The following is a 13,180-nucleotide window of genomic DNA, read 5'->3' on the forward strand; positions in this document are numbered from 1 at the left end:
ACCTAACTACCGTAATGAATGCTGCATATTAAGAGAAACCACAAGAAGGTTAAATGTTTGGTTGTCTAATATTCTTGGATTTGATATGAACCAACACATAGTCCTTGTTGTCATTGACAGAACCCCAGTTTGTATGTACATTATTCACATTCCTCTCTGTTTTGTTGGGAAAAGAGACATTTTAACCTTTTTTAAAAGGTTATTGATTTAATTTCATGTTATTTGGTTGCATGAAGTTGCCCTTAACCACTAAGAATTATCAAGATTTTTGCACAGACTTATACATGTCTAGGATACTTCTACCAAGGCAGTTATGTTCATCATTTTCCTGCCTTTACCCCCCCACCACCAAACATTTGCTTACATATTAATTAGCATTATTTTAGATGACCATTCCATAATGCTTAAGGATGGAATTTCCTCTTTTTGACAGAACCCAGGAAGTACATTCCTAGATACATAATGTTGGTATATCAAAGATGAAATTAAAATTGTCCTTCAGTTTTGAGGCCCTGTGTAAAGTTTTAACCACATTGTACAATATCTATTCTGTATTAGAAATAGCTAGTTGACAGCTTATACTTCTCAAAACTCATGTTGTTATGTACACAAATTGAGTTTCTATATATGTGAAGTTAGTGAGTCTTTTTGTGTTACTCCAAAATAAAGGCAATGATTTATTTTTTCCCAATGCCAGTACAATTTGAGCTAATCACTCAAAGTGGATACTTTTACATTTTAAGGCTGGAATCACCAGCAGCCCTGTGGAAAACCAGACAAAGCATTGACTTTTAAACAGAGACTTTTAAAATGAACTGTTTTCTTTTGGAACTAGAATTAGAATAGTTAATATTCACCCATAAACCATTATTATGTGTACATTATTGTTGCTATTGTGATAATAGAAAATTTTATTTATTTTTATGCCAGCTTATATTGTGAAAACACATTTAGTCAATTTGAGTTTTATCAATCCTGTTATGCTTGTCCTTGGAACATCTTTGCGTATTCGAGGTTTGTAGTTGAAGAGTTTACTGTAAAAAAAGAAAAAAATCAAAAACAAAAAAAAAATGTATTGTTTTTACAGAATAAATTTATTGGAATGTGTACTGGGAGTAAGCTTTGAGGTTGTAAACAACTAAGGTAGTGTAATTTGGCTTCATATATGTAATGTGAGGTAGTAATGTATTCATATATTAAAGCAAAAATTGTTAATAGCAGGTTAACAGTAGAATCAAGAGTGCAGGCAAGGGTTTTCTTTTTTTTAAAAACACTCTCTGGGTCTTAGGTTATTTGAAAACACTGGGAGGTAGGGGGAGTGACAACATGATTTGTACACCTAAGAAAATATTTACCAGCTCAGTGAACTCTAAATTCACACATTTGACATTATCCATGCGTTGATCTGTATCCCATTTGCTTTCAGCTTTCTCATTTTGGTGAAGAGCTAATGAACATGAAGAGAAAAGAAAGTATAAGGAAACCTAAAAGCCCAGGGCCATTAATAAATAATAGGGGTCATGAGGTAGCTGAGGCCATAATGAAAGCACCAATTCACTTTGAATCCCAAGGCACACTGAGGAGGCAGCTATGTTTTGGGTTTATTTCTGTTTAAGAATATATCAATTGTTTCTATTGTACTCACAATTCCAAATATGAAAAGTTCATAAAAAGTAGGGATGCCAATCTGGTTCTTTTTCCTTAGGAGCTATCTTTTAATTTTGAACATTTTATTTTAAAATTAATGAAATTTAAGTAATTCACCAAAAGATCTCTTGAATGCTTGCACTAAAACACAGATAGATGACATTTTCAATTGGAACATATAAATGATATTCTAAAATAAAAAGCCAAAACTTGTCATGAAAATATATGTGTATGTATAAAATGGCTCAAATTTAACAAGATTTATCTTCATAAAACACCAAAAATAACTTTATTAAAAATACACACAGAAATACAATAGAAATATTTCCAGACACCAATAAAACAAGCGTTCATTAAGGGTAAAAATAAAGTTAATCAGTCTCACTTTAGCTATTCAGATTCACACAAAAAGTTTTAGTAAAAGCAATTTTAAAATAGCAGTAAGTAATATACTTTCCCTGAAAAACATTTTTCAAACATTTAAAAATATTCAGATAATCTGCATCTTATATTGAGGTTGATAATAAAGCATATACATCTTAAATGCAGAAGTTATTTCTCCAACCTGTGATTGCTGTTTTGAATTTTTTTATATGCATAGACCACATTCATCTCTGAAGTTACATTTTTATGCTCACTATTATAGGCACTGAATTGTAATTTTTCACACTTATTTTAGTATGTGCAAACAAAATATTGAGCTAGATGGTCAGGTTTATTCACAGATAATTTTTGTTTAAACAGATAATTTGTTTAAACAAGCTGTATCTCAACAACTTCAGTTTTCCTTCAAAAAATTTACTCACACAATATCATATAATTATAGCTCATACATACAATACAGAGCAAGAATTTGTGATAGTACCATATTACAGCTCACATGTAAACTACAGAGCAAGAATTTGTTTTCTTACATATTATGTATGAGAAAGTAATGGAACAAAATATCAGTACCAATATAGCAGTCACTAATCTAGAGAAGAAAAACATCAAGTGATATTTTTATTCCACTTTTTCATCTGCCTTTGTTTTTATGAAGAACTCTGGTTTGTAGATACAGCGATAAGCCAAGAGCTGAGGAAGAACTCCATATGCTATGTTCAATGCTAAAAAAAGGATTTTTGCTTCTTCAGGGACTCTGTAGACATAAGCGGTTCTGGCATGAAGAGAAGCACCAATGTGAGAAAACTGAGCCTGTTATATTAAAAAAAAAAAAAAAGTGGGTAAGCATGAAATTTGTGTTCAATTGGATGAATGATGAGTTCTGGATGGCTCACTTAGACCATGTTTCTCTGCCCTTGAAACCAGTCTTATTCACAGACAAAATACCTTCAAACAAACCACAGTCTTGTAATATGAGTTTTCATTAAGTTTAGGGTCATTCTTGATACTGTTCAAATAAAATATACTTTTTTTAGTGTGGTTTTTATCATGCCAATTGTGTTTTTTAACTGATTCAGTGCCCCATAATAAACATTGATTAGTGGCTCAATTCAATGAAAAAATCTGAATAAAACCTCCATCCTCCATTTCTTTCTGATTTGCATTCTGGAAATCCTACAAAGATTCAGCTATGCTTACAAATTATATTCCAATAAAAATTATATATAGATATATTTAGCATAAACTATTGAAAGAGAAGCACTGAGGACCTCAGCTTCATTTATCAGTCATCCACTTTTTGGAGCAAGAGCTCAAAGCCTTTTCATTATGTATATATAAAGTTTGTTTTTTATGCAACTTTAAAAATACGAAGGGTTGTGTTTTAAGATAAGGTTGTTAACAGCTTGGATAGGGATACGGGTATGATTGTGCTTTATAAAATGGCAAATATATGTGCAGGCAACCTTTTAAAATCAAATTGTAAGTTACTTAGAAGTGTGACTTATCAGCATAATTTGAGTTCACAAAACAGAAAGGCAAGGGCCTCCTTCTATACCTACATACTTCTTCAGAACACACATCCAGTTGGTCATTTTTAATACTTTTCATAAGCACAGAGGGAAACTATTAGAAAGGGAAATGCAGGCTGCAGCTAAATTAAAAGATCCTGAGAGAGGATTCCCTCAGGAAGTTGGTGTCATTTTAGAATACAACCCTCAAGTCTGTTATTTTCATGAACAAGGGATTGGGAATCTAAGTGTAACAAGTAGTAAATTATTAGATCAACAGGGTCAAAGTGAAATCTAAAGAAGACAAATAATTTTAAAATGACAAACTATTCAAATAATTTGCTTCAAGTACATTTAGGTTATTCATTTCCATCCATGTGAAACCAACATTCAGATAAGTGGTTAATAGATAAAAATGTTAACACCCAATTTTATCATGACAAGAAAAGGGCAAGCTTTTATAAGCAACATGTTTATGAATTTGTATCATCAGCAGATACTTTAATGGGCTATAATTTTACAAATTATTGATATATTCTGGATACCTCTGGAACATATTTGCTACTCTCTGGAAATAGTAATTTTTTTAAATTACTCTGGTATGTTGCCAAGGGCCAAGTAGATTATCGGCATTGTGACCCATGAGGCACCCAAGGGCTCTGCCCCTCAGATACATTTCCCGGGCAGATTCCCAAATCCAGCAAGTGTATTAATCCCTGGGCTACAAAGACAAAAGATCTTGAGAGTAAAGAGCCCTTTGGGTGCTGCCCTGAGGAGCTGCTGTTGTGGATATTTCTAGGAGCTCTGAACAGTGGTTCCTGTCACTAGTTTTTGCTAGCGCTTATTTTGAATAAGTGCTTTTTTTTTTTAATATATAACTTAACTTTTTCTTCTGGACTGGAGGCCAGTTTTGAACCCTGGTTTTCTCATAAATGTGGGTTTGGTAGCTCTATCTTTATAGACACTTTTACACACCACTAAGTCACCAGATTTGGAAAAAGCCAACCATACTTTGAGAGATTAAGTAATATGAGCAGTTGTGCTTACTTGCATAGGGAAGCCTGCATAAAAAGTCAGTGTTTCTGTGGGCCCTTTTCCTGCACTAATCAGTGCAGTTAATACCTCATTTTCATGATCAGCAAACCCATGGCAACATTAAAAAAATGATTCATGTCCTTAGATTAGATTGTAAGCCCTCTGGGCAGGTACCATGTCTAATGTTTTGTGTGGCACTATCGCTTTATTAGAGTTCAATAAACATTCAACAACAATGGTCTGTGACTCAAAATACAAAAAGGATCTGTAAAGCATTTCTTTAAGCCATTTGATTCAGAATTATTAAATAAGGGTGGAAGATTTTAACTTTCCTAATCAAAAGAGATGTCTGTATATGTGAAGAGAACTCTAATGCCAGCTCCTGGTTCTGCACATAATTCTAATGGGTGCATTTATGGCAACCATACCTCCAGCTGAGTGGGCATCCAACTATAGCTTCCTCTCAAGCATACTAGTGTTAAGTATCTAGAGTCAAGTTTCAGAGGAACCTCAGTCTCACCTGAGGGTTCCCCTCCTAAGCACACAGGACTCCATAGGATGGCTTGAAGAGTTCAGCCTGAGCACCTTGCAAGGGTCAGGTGAATGAATTAATTCATTGCTGCTGAGTTGACCTGGGGCCCAGGATTATGGGTATAAGATCTGGATCAAAGTGCAGTGGTGTGAGATTAAGTCCCTAATCATTTTTCTATTTCATTCTGGATTGTTTTCTAACTTACAAAGATCATTGAGATACAGTTTGTTTGTTTGTTTTTTGTATTGAGAATTGAACCTGGGGCACTTAACCACTGAGCCACATCCCCAGACCTTTTTATTTATTTATTTATTTTTATTTTGAGACAGGGTCTCTCTAAGTTGCTTAGGGCCTTGCTAACTTGTTAAAACTGATCTTGAACTTGTGTTCCTCCTGCCTCAACTTCCTAAGTCATTGTAATTACAGGCAAGTACCACCGTGCCCAGCTTACTTTGATTTTTTTTTAAGATTGGATGATTGGAATGGAAAACGAGGCAATGAAAGTAAACAAAAGGCTAAATTTTAATAGCTTTTTTTTCTTATATTCATAGATACAACCTGGAAAAGACAACTAAAAATCAGTCCTGGCTCCAGAAGGAAGAACTGAGTTTTATGTGCTCACACGAATGTTCTAGGCAAAAACTATGTGACCATTGGGACAATAGCCTGGTTATTTGGCCAATACAATATAAATAGCTAATCCGGAACCATGTTATCTTTTCTTAGGGTTTTCTGAGCAGCATAGTATAGTGATTCAGAACACTTACTCTGGAACCAGATGGCCAGAGTCAAATTCCAGCTCCACCACAAACCAGCAAGATGGCCTTGGGTGAGGTATGTAACCCTGTGGCTTCCTCATCTGTAAAAATGGGTAATAATAGAACCTACCTCATAGAGGTTCAGTGCAATGATATCTGGGACATGCTTAGGATGGTGCCAAGCACATGAGGCTGTTCTGTAGACAGATTCAAAACTCAAAATACTTTTTCATAATCTGGTGCTGTACTTTGTTGAAAATCTGGGCTCTTGTTGACCTTTTGGCTGTCATTGTCTCCATCAAAGGATAATATAAATATGTTAAACCCAAAGTCTCAATTTAATACTAAATAAAGACGTCTGGTAATGAATCATACCAAAAGCAAATGAGTAAAGTGCGATTTGCATTAATATTACAATTATCCATGGTTTTCCTAAACCTTTATTTTCATATACTTCTTAAAGGTTTCCACAAAAAACTAAATTCACTTCAGTAGAGTCAGCTCTTTATAACCAGATTGTCCACAGATAAGCCTCCAGACCCCTTTGTGAGAAAGTCCATGGCACCTGCACAGTCAGGAGTGGGAGAGGCGGAGGGCAACCAGTGGGAGGAGATTTCACCTTGTAAGAGTGAAATGAGCCTGCTTCTAAGGTTGTAGGGCAGCAGAAAGCCTGTTGTGAATCTGTCCCGTAGCTTTCACCCAGTTTCTTTGAGTTTTAGGTAATTATATGCAATACACATAGCTTGCTTAAACTGGCTACAGATTAATTAGTGTCTCAATAAAATAAGGCATTTCTCCAAACTCTTACTGGGAATTATACCAATAATAATAATAGCAACCAAGAGTTTACATAGCTTTTGTGTGGCATGAACTATTCTTAGCCCTTCAAATATATTGCCTCATTTAATCCTCACAGCAACACTATGAGAAAGGTACTGTTAATATCCTCACTTTACAGAAGAGGAAATGTGATCAGAGAGGTGATCAAGGTCATTGAGCTAATCAGTGACAGGTTGCATCTAAATCAGTCTTCTTCCAGAGCTCCTGCTCTTAACCATTAACTATTAGCTCTGAGGGGTTTTTTTCTTTTAATTTTTTCATTTTTAGTGATATTTTAATAATATAAAAATATTGTTATTTTAACAATATTTTTTAACAATATGATATTTTAACAATTATAAAGTAATCCATTTATGCTAAGGGAAATTGGTTCCAGGAAATCCGTGGATAATCAAGTCCCTTATATAAAATGATATATTTGCAGGTATAATACACACATCCTCCCATATACTTTAAACCATAGGTTTAAAATCTAGGTTACTTAATAATACCTAATAGAATATACATTTTATGTAAATAGTTATTAGGGAATAATGACAAAGAAAGTCTATATGTTTAATAGGCCTAACTTTTTGATGGTTGAATCTGCACATACAGAGCTATGTAAGTTGATAGAAAATGATGCTAGTAAACAGATTGAATCAGCCTGTAATACTTTTTAAGTTAGGCTTGCAACTTTAGTCCTATAGTAAGCATTTTGTATGAAGAAATAATTGGCTATGAATAAGTTCCAGTGGAATTATTTGGCCTAAAAGGTGTCCTTGTTTTACTTTATTCTACTTATCTCGTGAACTTTTGATTTCTGAAGTCAACAGATTTGCCAAACTCCTACATTGTCAGAAATCAAGGACTGTCTTCCATTGACCTAACAGATATAGAACTTTGCAAAGATTTTTTTTCTTATTAAATTCCATAGAGTTGGGAGTTCACTAGATCTTTTAGTAAGAGCATGTTTTGGTAATGTCAGTAGGATCATGAATGTATAAGGCTTCTAAATTAGACATGGCAATTTTAGCCAACAACAGGTACTGGTCAAGGTTACAAAGTAATTTTTATGTTGAATATATCTGATACCCTCCTAAGATGAGAGGCTATTTCATAAACAGGTATTTTCTAGGTGTAAAACAAATAACAACTAATTCAACATCCTTATCATATGCATTGTTTTGCTGCAGCATGATTTCTAACTTTTCCTTAGGCTGAACACTATGTATAATAGATACCCAAGCCCAGATAATAGCTCTAGAGTGAAACACACAATTCTTGAATTATGCCAGTCTTTGCCTGCTTAGTCAAGAGAAATGTCCTTCTGACATTTATAGGACCTGAGCCTCAGATTCTGGGTCTGGGTGCTTATCAGCAAGAGAGAAACTTCAGGCTAACTTGTCACATTGGGTAGTGATGAATAAGCCCAAGGATTCCTGGAAGTCCTAAAGTTTGGCTGAAGCTGCCACTGCTGCTTCCCTTCCTAGGATGATCATAGTAGAATCACAAGTACCCATTTGAAAGATGAGCTTCATCAACAGGTAGTGTTTTGGGTTGGTTTCACTGCTCTGGGCTCTGATATTCAGTTGCTCCCAAAGCCATGACCTTCCTAAGCCTCCTGACTCCTGGCTCGTTCCACATGACTGGGCCTTTGCTTAGGTTTTTCTGCGTAATTCTCTAGTTTCCTGAGATTTTACAGGTCCCACATCAGGCCTCCTCTGCCATCCTCCTAGCTGAGGACACTTCTAGCTGAGTGCTGCCTCAAGCTGGTGGCACAGGGAAGACCAAGGCACATGGAGTGCAGAGGAGGCCCACTAGTGAATCAAAGCACACAGGTAATGAGTAGCTGTTGGACTCTGAATAATCTAATCCTGGAAAAGTTGGACACTGTAGCACATGCCTGTAATTCCAGCAATTTGGAAGGCTAAGGCAGGAGGATCTCAAGTTCCAGGCCAGCCTCAGCAACTTAGCCAGAGCCTGTCTCAAAAAAATTAAAAGGGCTAGGGATGTAGCTCAGTGGTAAAATGCCCCTGGATTCAATTCCCAGTACAAAAAAGAGAGAGAAAAGAAAAGGCTGGCAAGAGTATGGTGAGTATGTATATGTATCCTGGATGATACAGGAAAATAATGGAGAAGAACCAGGCCACGAAAAAAGCCGAGGTTTACTCTGCCCACTGACCTGCTGCACACTCTGACATCTAAATGCTTCTTTGTTCCCTGGAGACACTCAACCTAATAAAGTCCTGCTTGGCCCTCAGAACCCCTTTAGATGTCACTGCCTCCCACACTCATGCTCACCCACAAAGGTTCTCCAACTCCTCCATGCTGCACACAGTCTTTCTTGCATAGAAGAACCCTGTGCCATAGCTGTTTGCAGAGGCAGGGGAAGATAGTGAAAAAGAAGATGGGCTTTGGAGTCAGGATTTCATATCCCTTTTATGCCAGTTAGTAACTCTAGTGACCTTGGCCAAGTGACTCAAGCTGTCCCTAGCTTCAGTTTCATCATCTTTAAATGGAAATTTAATTTAAAAACAAAAATCTTTGCAAAGATAATGTCATGCATACGTTACTCTTTCTTCTGAGGCACATAGGAAGACCACATTTACCAGACTCCCCTGCAGCTGAGTTGATACCAGAACTGGCCCTTGAATATATTCCATATGATCTATGCACAGCAAGAAATGAAATTTTACTGTTTAACCACTGAGTATTTGTTACTGCAACAGAGCACAGAGCTATTCTTACACAAATAGGTAAGTACAATATTTAGCATAATTTGCCCATGTCCTATTTTAGTCTCTAAATCTGACAAGGGAATGATACAACCAGGGGAAATGATCAAGTCTGGAATTATAAATATAAGAGTCTTGGAGCAAATTGGGATGAAGCAATTGGAAGTCATTACTTATAGTTGAAGGCCTGAAGAGTTGGGCCTATAAAGGAGGAGCCACCAACAAAGTGGGATAAATGGAGCTCTCCTCCAGGATAGGAATCATTTCTTTTGGATGCTGAATTGACTTTTCTATTATGAATATTCCAATTTTATAATTAAATACCTCAGGCTTGAAGGATTTAACCCAATAACCCCCAAAATACTGTAATTGTTCTTTAATTCTGAATTCTAGTGTCTTTGCCATATGGTTACTACACCATACATACTTAACTGTATATGCCTAGAGTTTCTGGATGAACTTCATTCTTAAGCCTTCTTGAAAAGAACAAGACAAAGTTTTTTAAAAAACTTGAGTTCATTTTTTTTAATTTCCAGTAAGAAACTATAAAATTACTTAACTTTTTTCCTTGTTCAGAAGATTGCTTTGTTTCACTACTTGTTATGCTTGTAAAAAATGTTTTGTATGATAACTGCATAAATAATTTCCAGTTTGATATAGTAAACTTTTACTGAACACCCACTGTCAGAGAATTAGCTTGGTGCCAGAAGGAGGAATTCAACAACAGGCCCAGCTTTCTAGGAGCCTAACTTTTCTTAAGATCAGTTTCCCTGGTTCTATATAGCACAGTTTAGCAGAATTCTGAAATATTAAATTTAGATAGACATCTTGAAAATAACAGCTCTCAATTCCTTTTCAATGGCCATAATATTCAGAGATTGGGAAACAGTCCTATAAAAACAATAGCGCTACTTGCTGGGTATGTGAACTTGGGAAAATCATGTAATGTCACTTAATCTCAGGTTCCTCATCTGTAAAACTAGACAAATCTACCAGATAGTTATTGTTTAAGTAAAATGTATATACAGAAATGTCTTCCAAAGAATTGTAAAACAAAAGACAACATATCTCATAGCTATTTCTTACTCTAAACACTGAACAGAGATAGTTTTTATATATATTCAATAATGATAGCTATATCACCACTCAGAAGAAAATATTCTTAGTACCTGAGCTAGGCCTCCAGCATGAATCAGTGTTATGTCAGGCATCCAGGAACACCCAGGAACCACTAAGCCATAAAGTGCAATCACAAAATAAGGGACAGAATAAAACATATATGCCAGCATCTGTATTGAATGGAGAAATAAATAACATCAGCAAATTAATAGCTTAGCCTAAACAAAAAGTACAAAAACAAATAACATTTTTCAGGATAAAATCCTAAATTCAGTTTTCTCTTTAGGGCCACATTTTCCCATTTAAAAAAAAAAAAGAATTTAACTTTAAAACTTTTAAAAATTCTTAGGCTTCATAACTACTTGACCTGAATTTTAGGATAAGCAGCAGGATCCTTTAGGTAGGGCTCTTGAAATTGTGCATAGGATCGGCAGAGTTCAGCTGGGCAATCCAAAGCAATCTAAGAACAAAAAATGAATTTATCATAAAAATACAATCATTTCTGGTTTGTAGGTTTGCTGATAAGGCTAATGTGCCAGGTTTAGTCACAAGCTGCCATTTAACAAAAACTGCATTGTAGAGGTTCATCAATGAAAGAGAAAGAGGAAATATTCTGCAGATTTATCTAAGAAAATTAAACAGAGGTTAATAGTGGAGTAGGAAATGGAAACAAATGCTCTATTCTTGGGTATCTTTCAAATATTTATAGTTTAAGTATGTAGGTTTGGCTAGCCAAAGCACAGCTTGCTTTAGATTTAATTTCACTTCTCCTGGGAATAACTAGCCAACTAGTCCCTACAGGAAGAAAAGTAGATTTCTATACCAAATTCATCTTACTATGCTCTCCAAGATTCAAAAATAGCATCCTCCTCTCTCCAGTGCCTCACAGAGTATATATGGCCTTTGAGTACAGTAAAGGATAATGATTTAAAAGCAGGATCTCTTGTCTGAAGCCACCTCCTGTATCTACTTTGAAAGAGATCAGAAAAGATTTAGTCTCAGCAGAGTAAACTGTAGGCCACAGAACAGACAAAGGTCTCTTTGGCATACTACTGAGTCTGCTGAGTCACCTTCCCTCTCAGGTACCATTCCTCATATCCTTGGCCATAAATGAAATGTCCCAACATGTAGAACACAGGCCAATGTCAGAACTGGTCAAAATGGGTCCCAATCCAAAAGCCATCTGCAAAACCCCCACTTACCACACATACACATCTATGCATTTTTCTAACATGCAGAGGGAAGTGGATATGGTTTTGCAAGAATACAACTGGGTCATGTTATTTCTTTTTGTCTCTACTTTGAGAAATATACAGCAAACTAACCAAAGAAAAGTTTCAGTGGTCTGAAAAGTTTTCAGTGGCCTATGACCTTGCCTTTGTTTCCCTTCCCTGTGTCTCTCCTCTTCTTAACCAAATCCTCCAGGAAGATTCTGACAATCCATAAACAGAGACAACTCAAAATAGCTTCTTACTGTGAACCCTCAGTGGCCATACAGGCCCTTTTTAGCCCAAGGACTGCAAAAAAATGGAAAAGCTGCATCAGTTTACACTTGCCGCTCTGTTCCCTGACTGTTCTAAGCTGAATATAGTTAATTCTGAGCTGCTTAAATTTTTTTCTGCTAAGAATAAATTATGAAACAGAGCATTGTGAAGGATCACTGATCAATTAAAACAGAGAAGCATCATTTATTGATGCTTACTTTTTATACATAGTAACTCTACCAAGAGTTTAATGTGCATTATCTTACTTAATATTCAAAACAATACTGTAAGGTAGGTAGTTTCATTTTAGAGGAAGAAATTGAGGTCAAAGAAAATTTTTCTAAGGCCATAGAGCTATAGTAAATGGCCAAGATTCCAAACTCCAAAGCTTATAGGTCTTTTTCTTATCCTTCATATTATAAAAATTATAAAGGGAAAGTAGAAAAAAATGAAATGTCCACATGCCCTTAATGTTTATCATGCACATCAATACCCAGACTCTGAACCTGGACCTGGTTTGCTCAACACTATTCTTACCAGTGAGAAATTCACATGACCCTACATAGATTTGAATTGTTTATTTTGAATTTGAATTCTTACTCAGTCCCATTGCCCCTTCTCTTGAGATGCTCTGTGTGACAGCTAGATGAGTCTTAGGATATCATCCTTGCCAAATATATTTACATTTAAATCAGAAACATCAAAGGAACTAAGAAAATTGAATTCTAATGGCTAAAATAAGGTAAGGAAGATACTTTTGGATGAAGCTTGACCTAGGGACCTAAAGGAGGTGGTATGAAACAACCCAAGATGAGTCACCCCTTGGGATCAGAGGCTTGAGGGTGAGAGACCAGCAAGAAGTAGGTCCAGAATTCCAGGCTCTAACAGGAAAAAATTGTTTGTTTGCTAAGAAGTCTGATTAAAGTTTTGGAAGCATTAATAGGATAATAATGTTGTTTTGATCTCTTATGCTTACCAAGCCTCTGAACAAGCAAAATACAGTTGCCAGGAGGAGATACATGACCAACATTAAATCCAGTGGTCTTCTCAGCAGGTCCTTTCCTTGGGCTTCTTGTACAACCTAAAATAGAGTTTTATCTAAACAGCAAGCCCAAAGTGCCAAAGAAGAATCTCAGATCTCCTTAAACACTGAATG

The 13,180-nt window shown here is 35.8% G+C and overlaps 2 protein-coding genes across 3 annotated transcripts in view; one reads left to right on the top strand and one right to left on the bottom strand.

Moving 5' to 3' along the window:
* Nucleotides 1-5,883, top strand: part of Hdgfl3 (HDGF like 3) — a 69,044-nt gene extending 63,161 nt beyond the window's left edge. The window contains exons 6-7 of one of the 2 annotated variants that reach the window (XR_013090781.1): nt 1-2,870; nt 5,833-5,883. Coding sequence is in view for 1 of the 2 variants with exons in the window: in XM_076851281.1 (XP_076707396.1) it covers nt 1-6 (6 nt within the window). In the remaining variant the exon portion in view is untranslated. Of the gene's footprint in view, nt 5,045-5,832 lie in introns of those variants that run through there. The other variant, XM_076851281.1, reaches the window with a different exon arrangement.
* The window catches only part of Tm6sf1 (transmembrane 6 superfamily member 1), a 26,390-nt gene continuing 15,166 nt past the window's right edge, over nt 1,957-13,180 (bottom strand). The window contains exons 7-10 of the mRNA XM_076851280.1: nt 13,001-13,105; nt 10,908-11,000; nt 10,591-10,710; nt 1,957-2,841 (exon numbers count right to left, since the gene is read on the bottom strand). Coding sequence (XP_076707395.1) covers nt 2,650-2,841; nt 10,591-10,710; nt 10,908-11,000; nt 13,001-13,105 — 510 coding nt within the window. The 3' untranslated portion in view covers nt 1,957-2,649. The remainder of the gene's footprint in view (nt 2,842-10,590; nt 10,711-10,907; nt 11,001-13,000; nt 13,106-13,180) is intronic.

The sequence above is a fragment of the Callospermophilus lateralis genome, chromosome 3, assembly GCF_048772815.1.
Source record: "Callospermophilus lateralis isolate mCalLat2 chromosome 3, mCalLat2.hap1, whole genome shotgun sequence".
In the NCBI taxonomy this organism is placed as follows: domain Eukaryota; kingdom Metazoa; phylum Chordata; class Mammalia; order Rodentia; family Sciuridae; genus Callospermophilus; species Callospermophilus lateralis.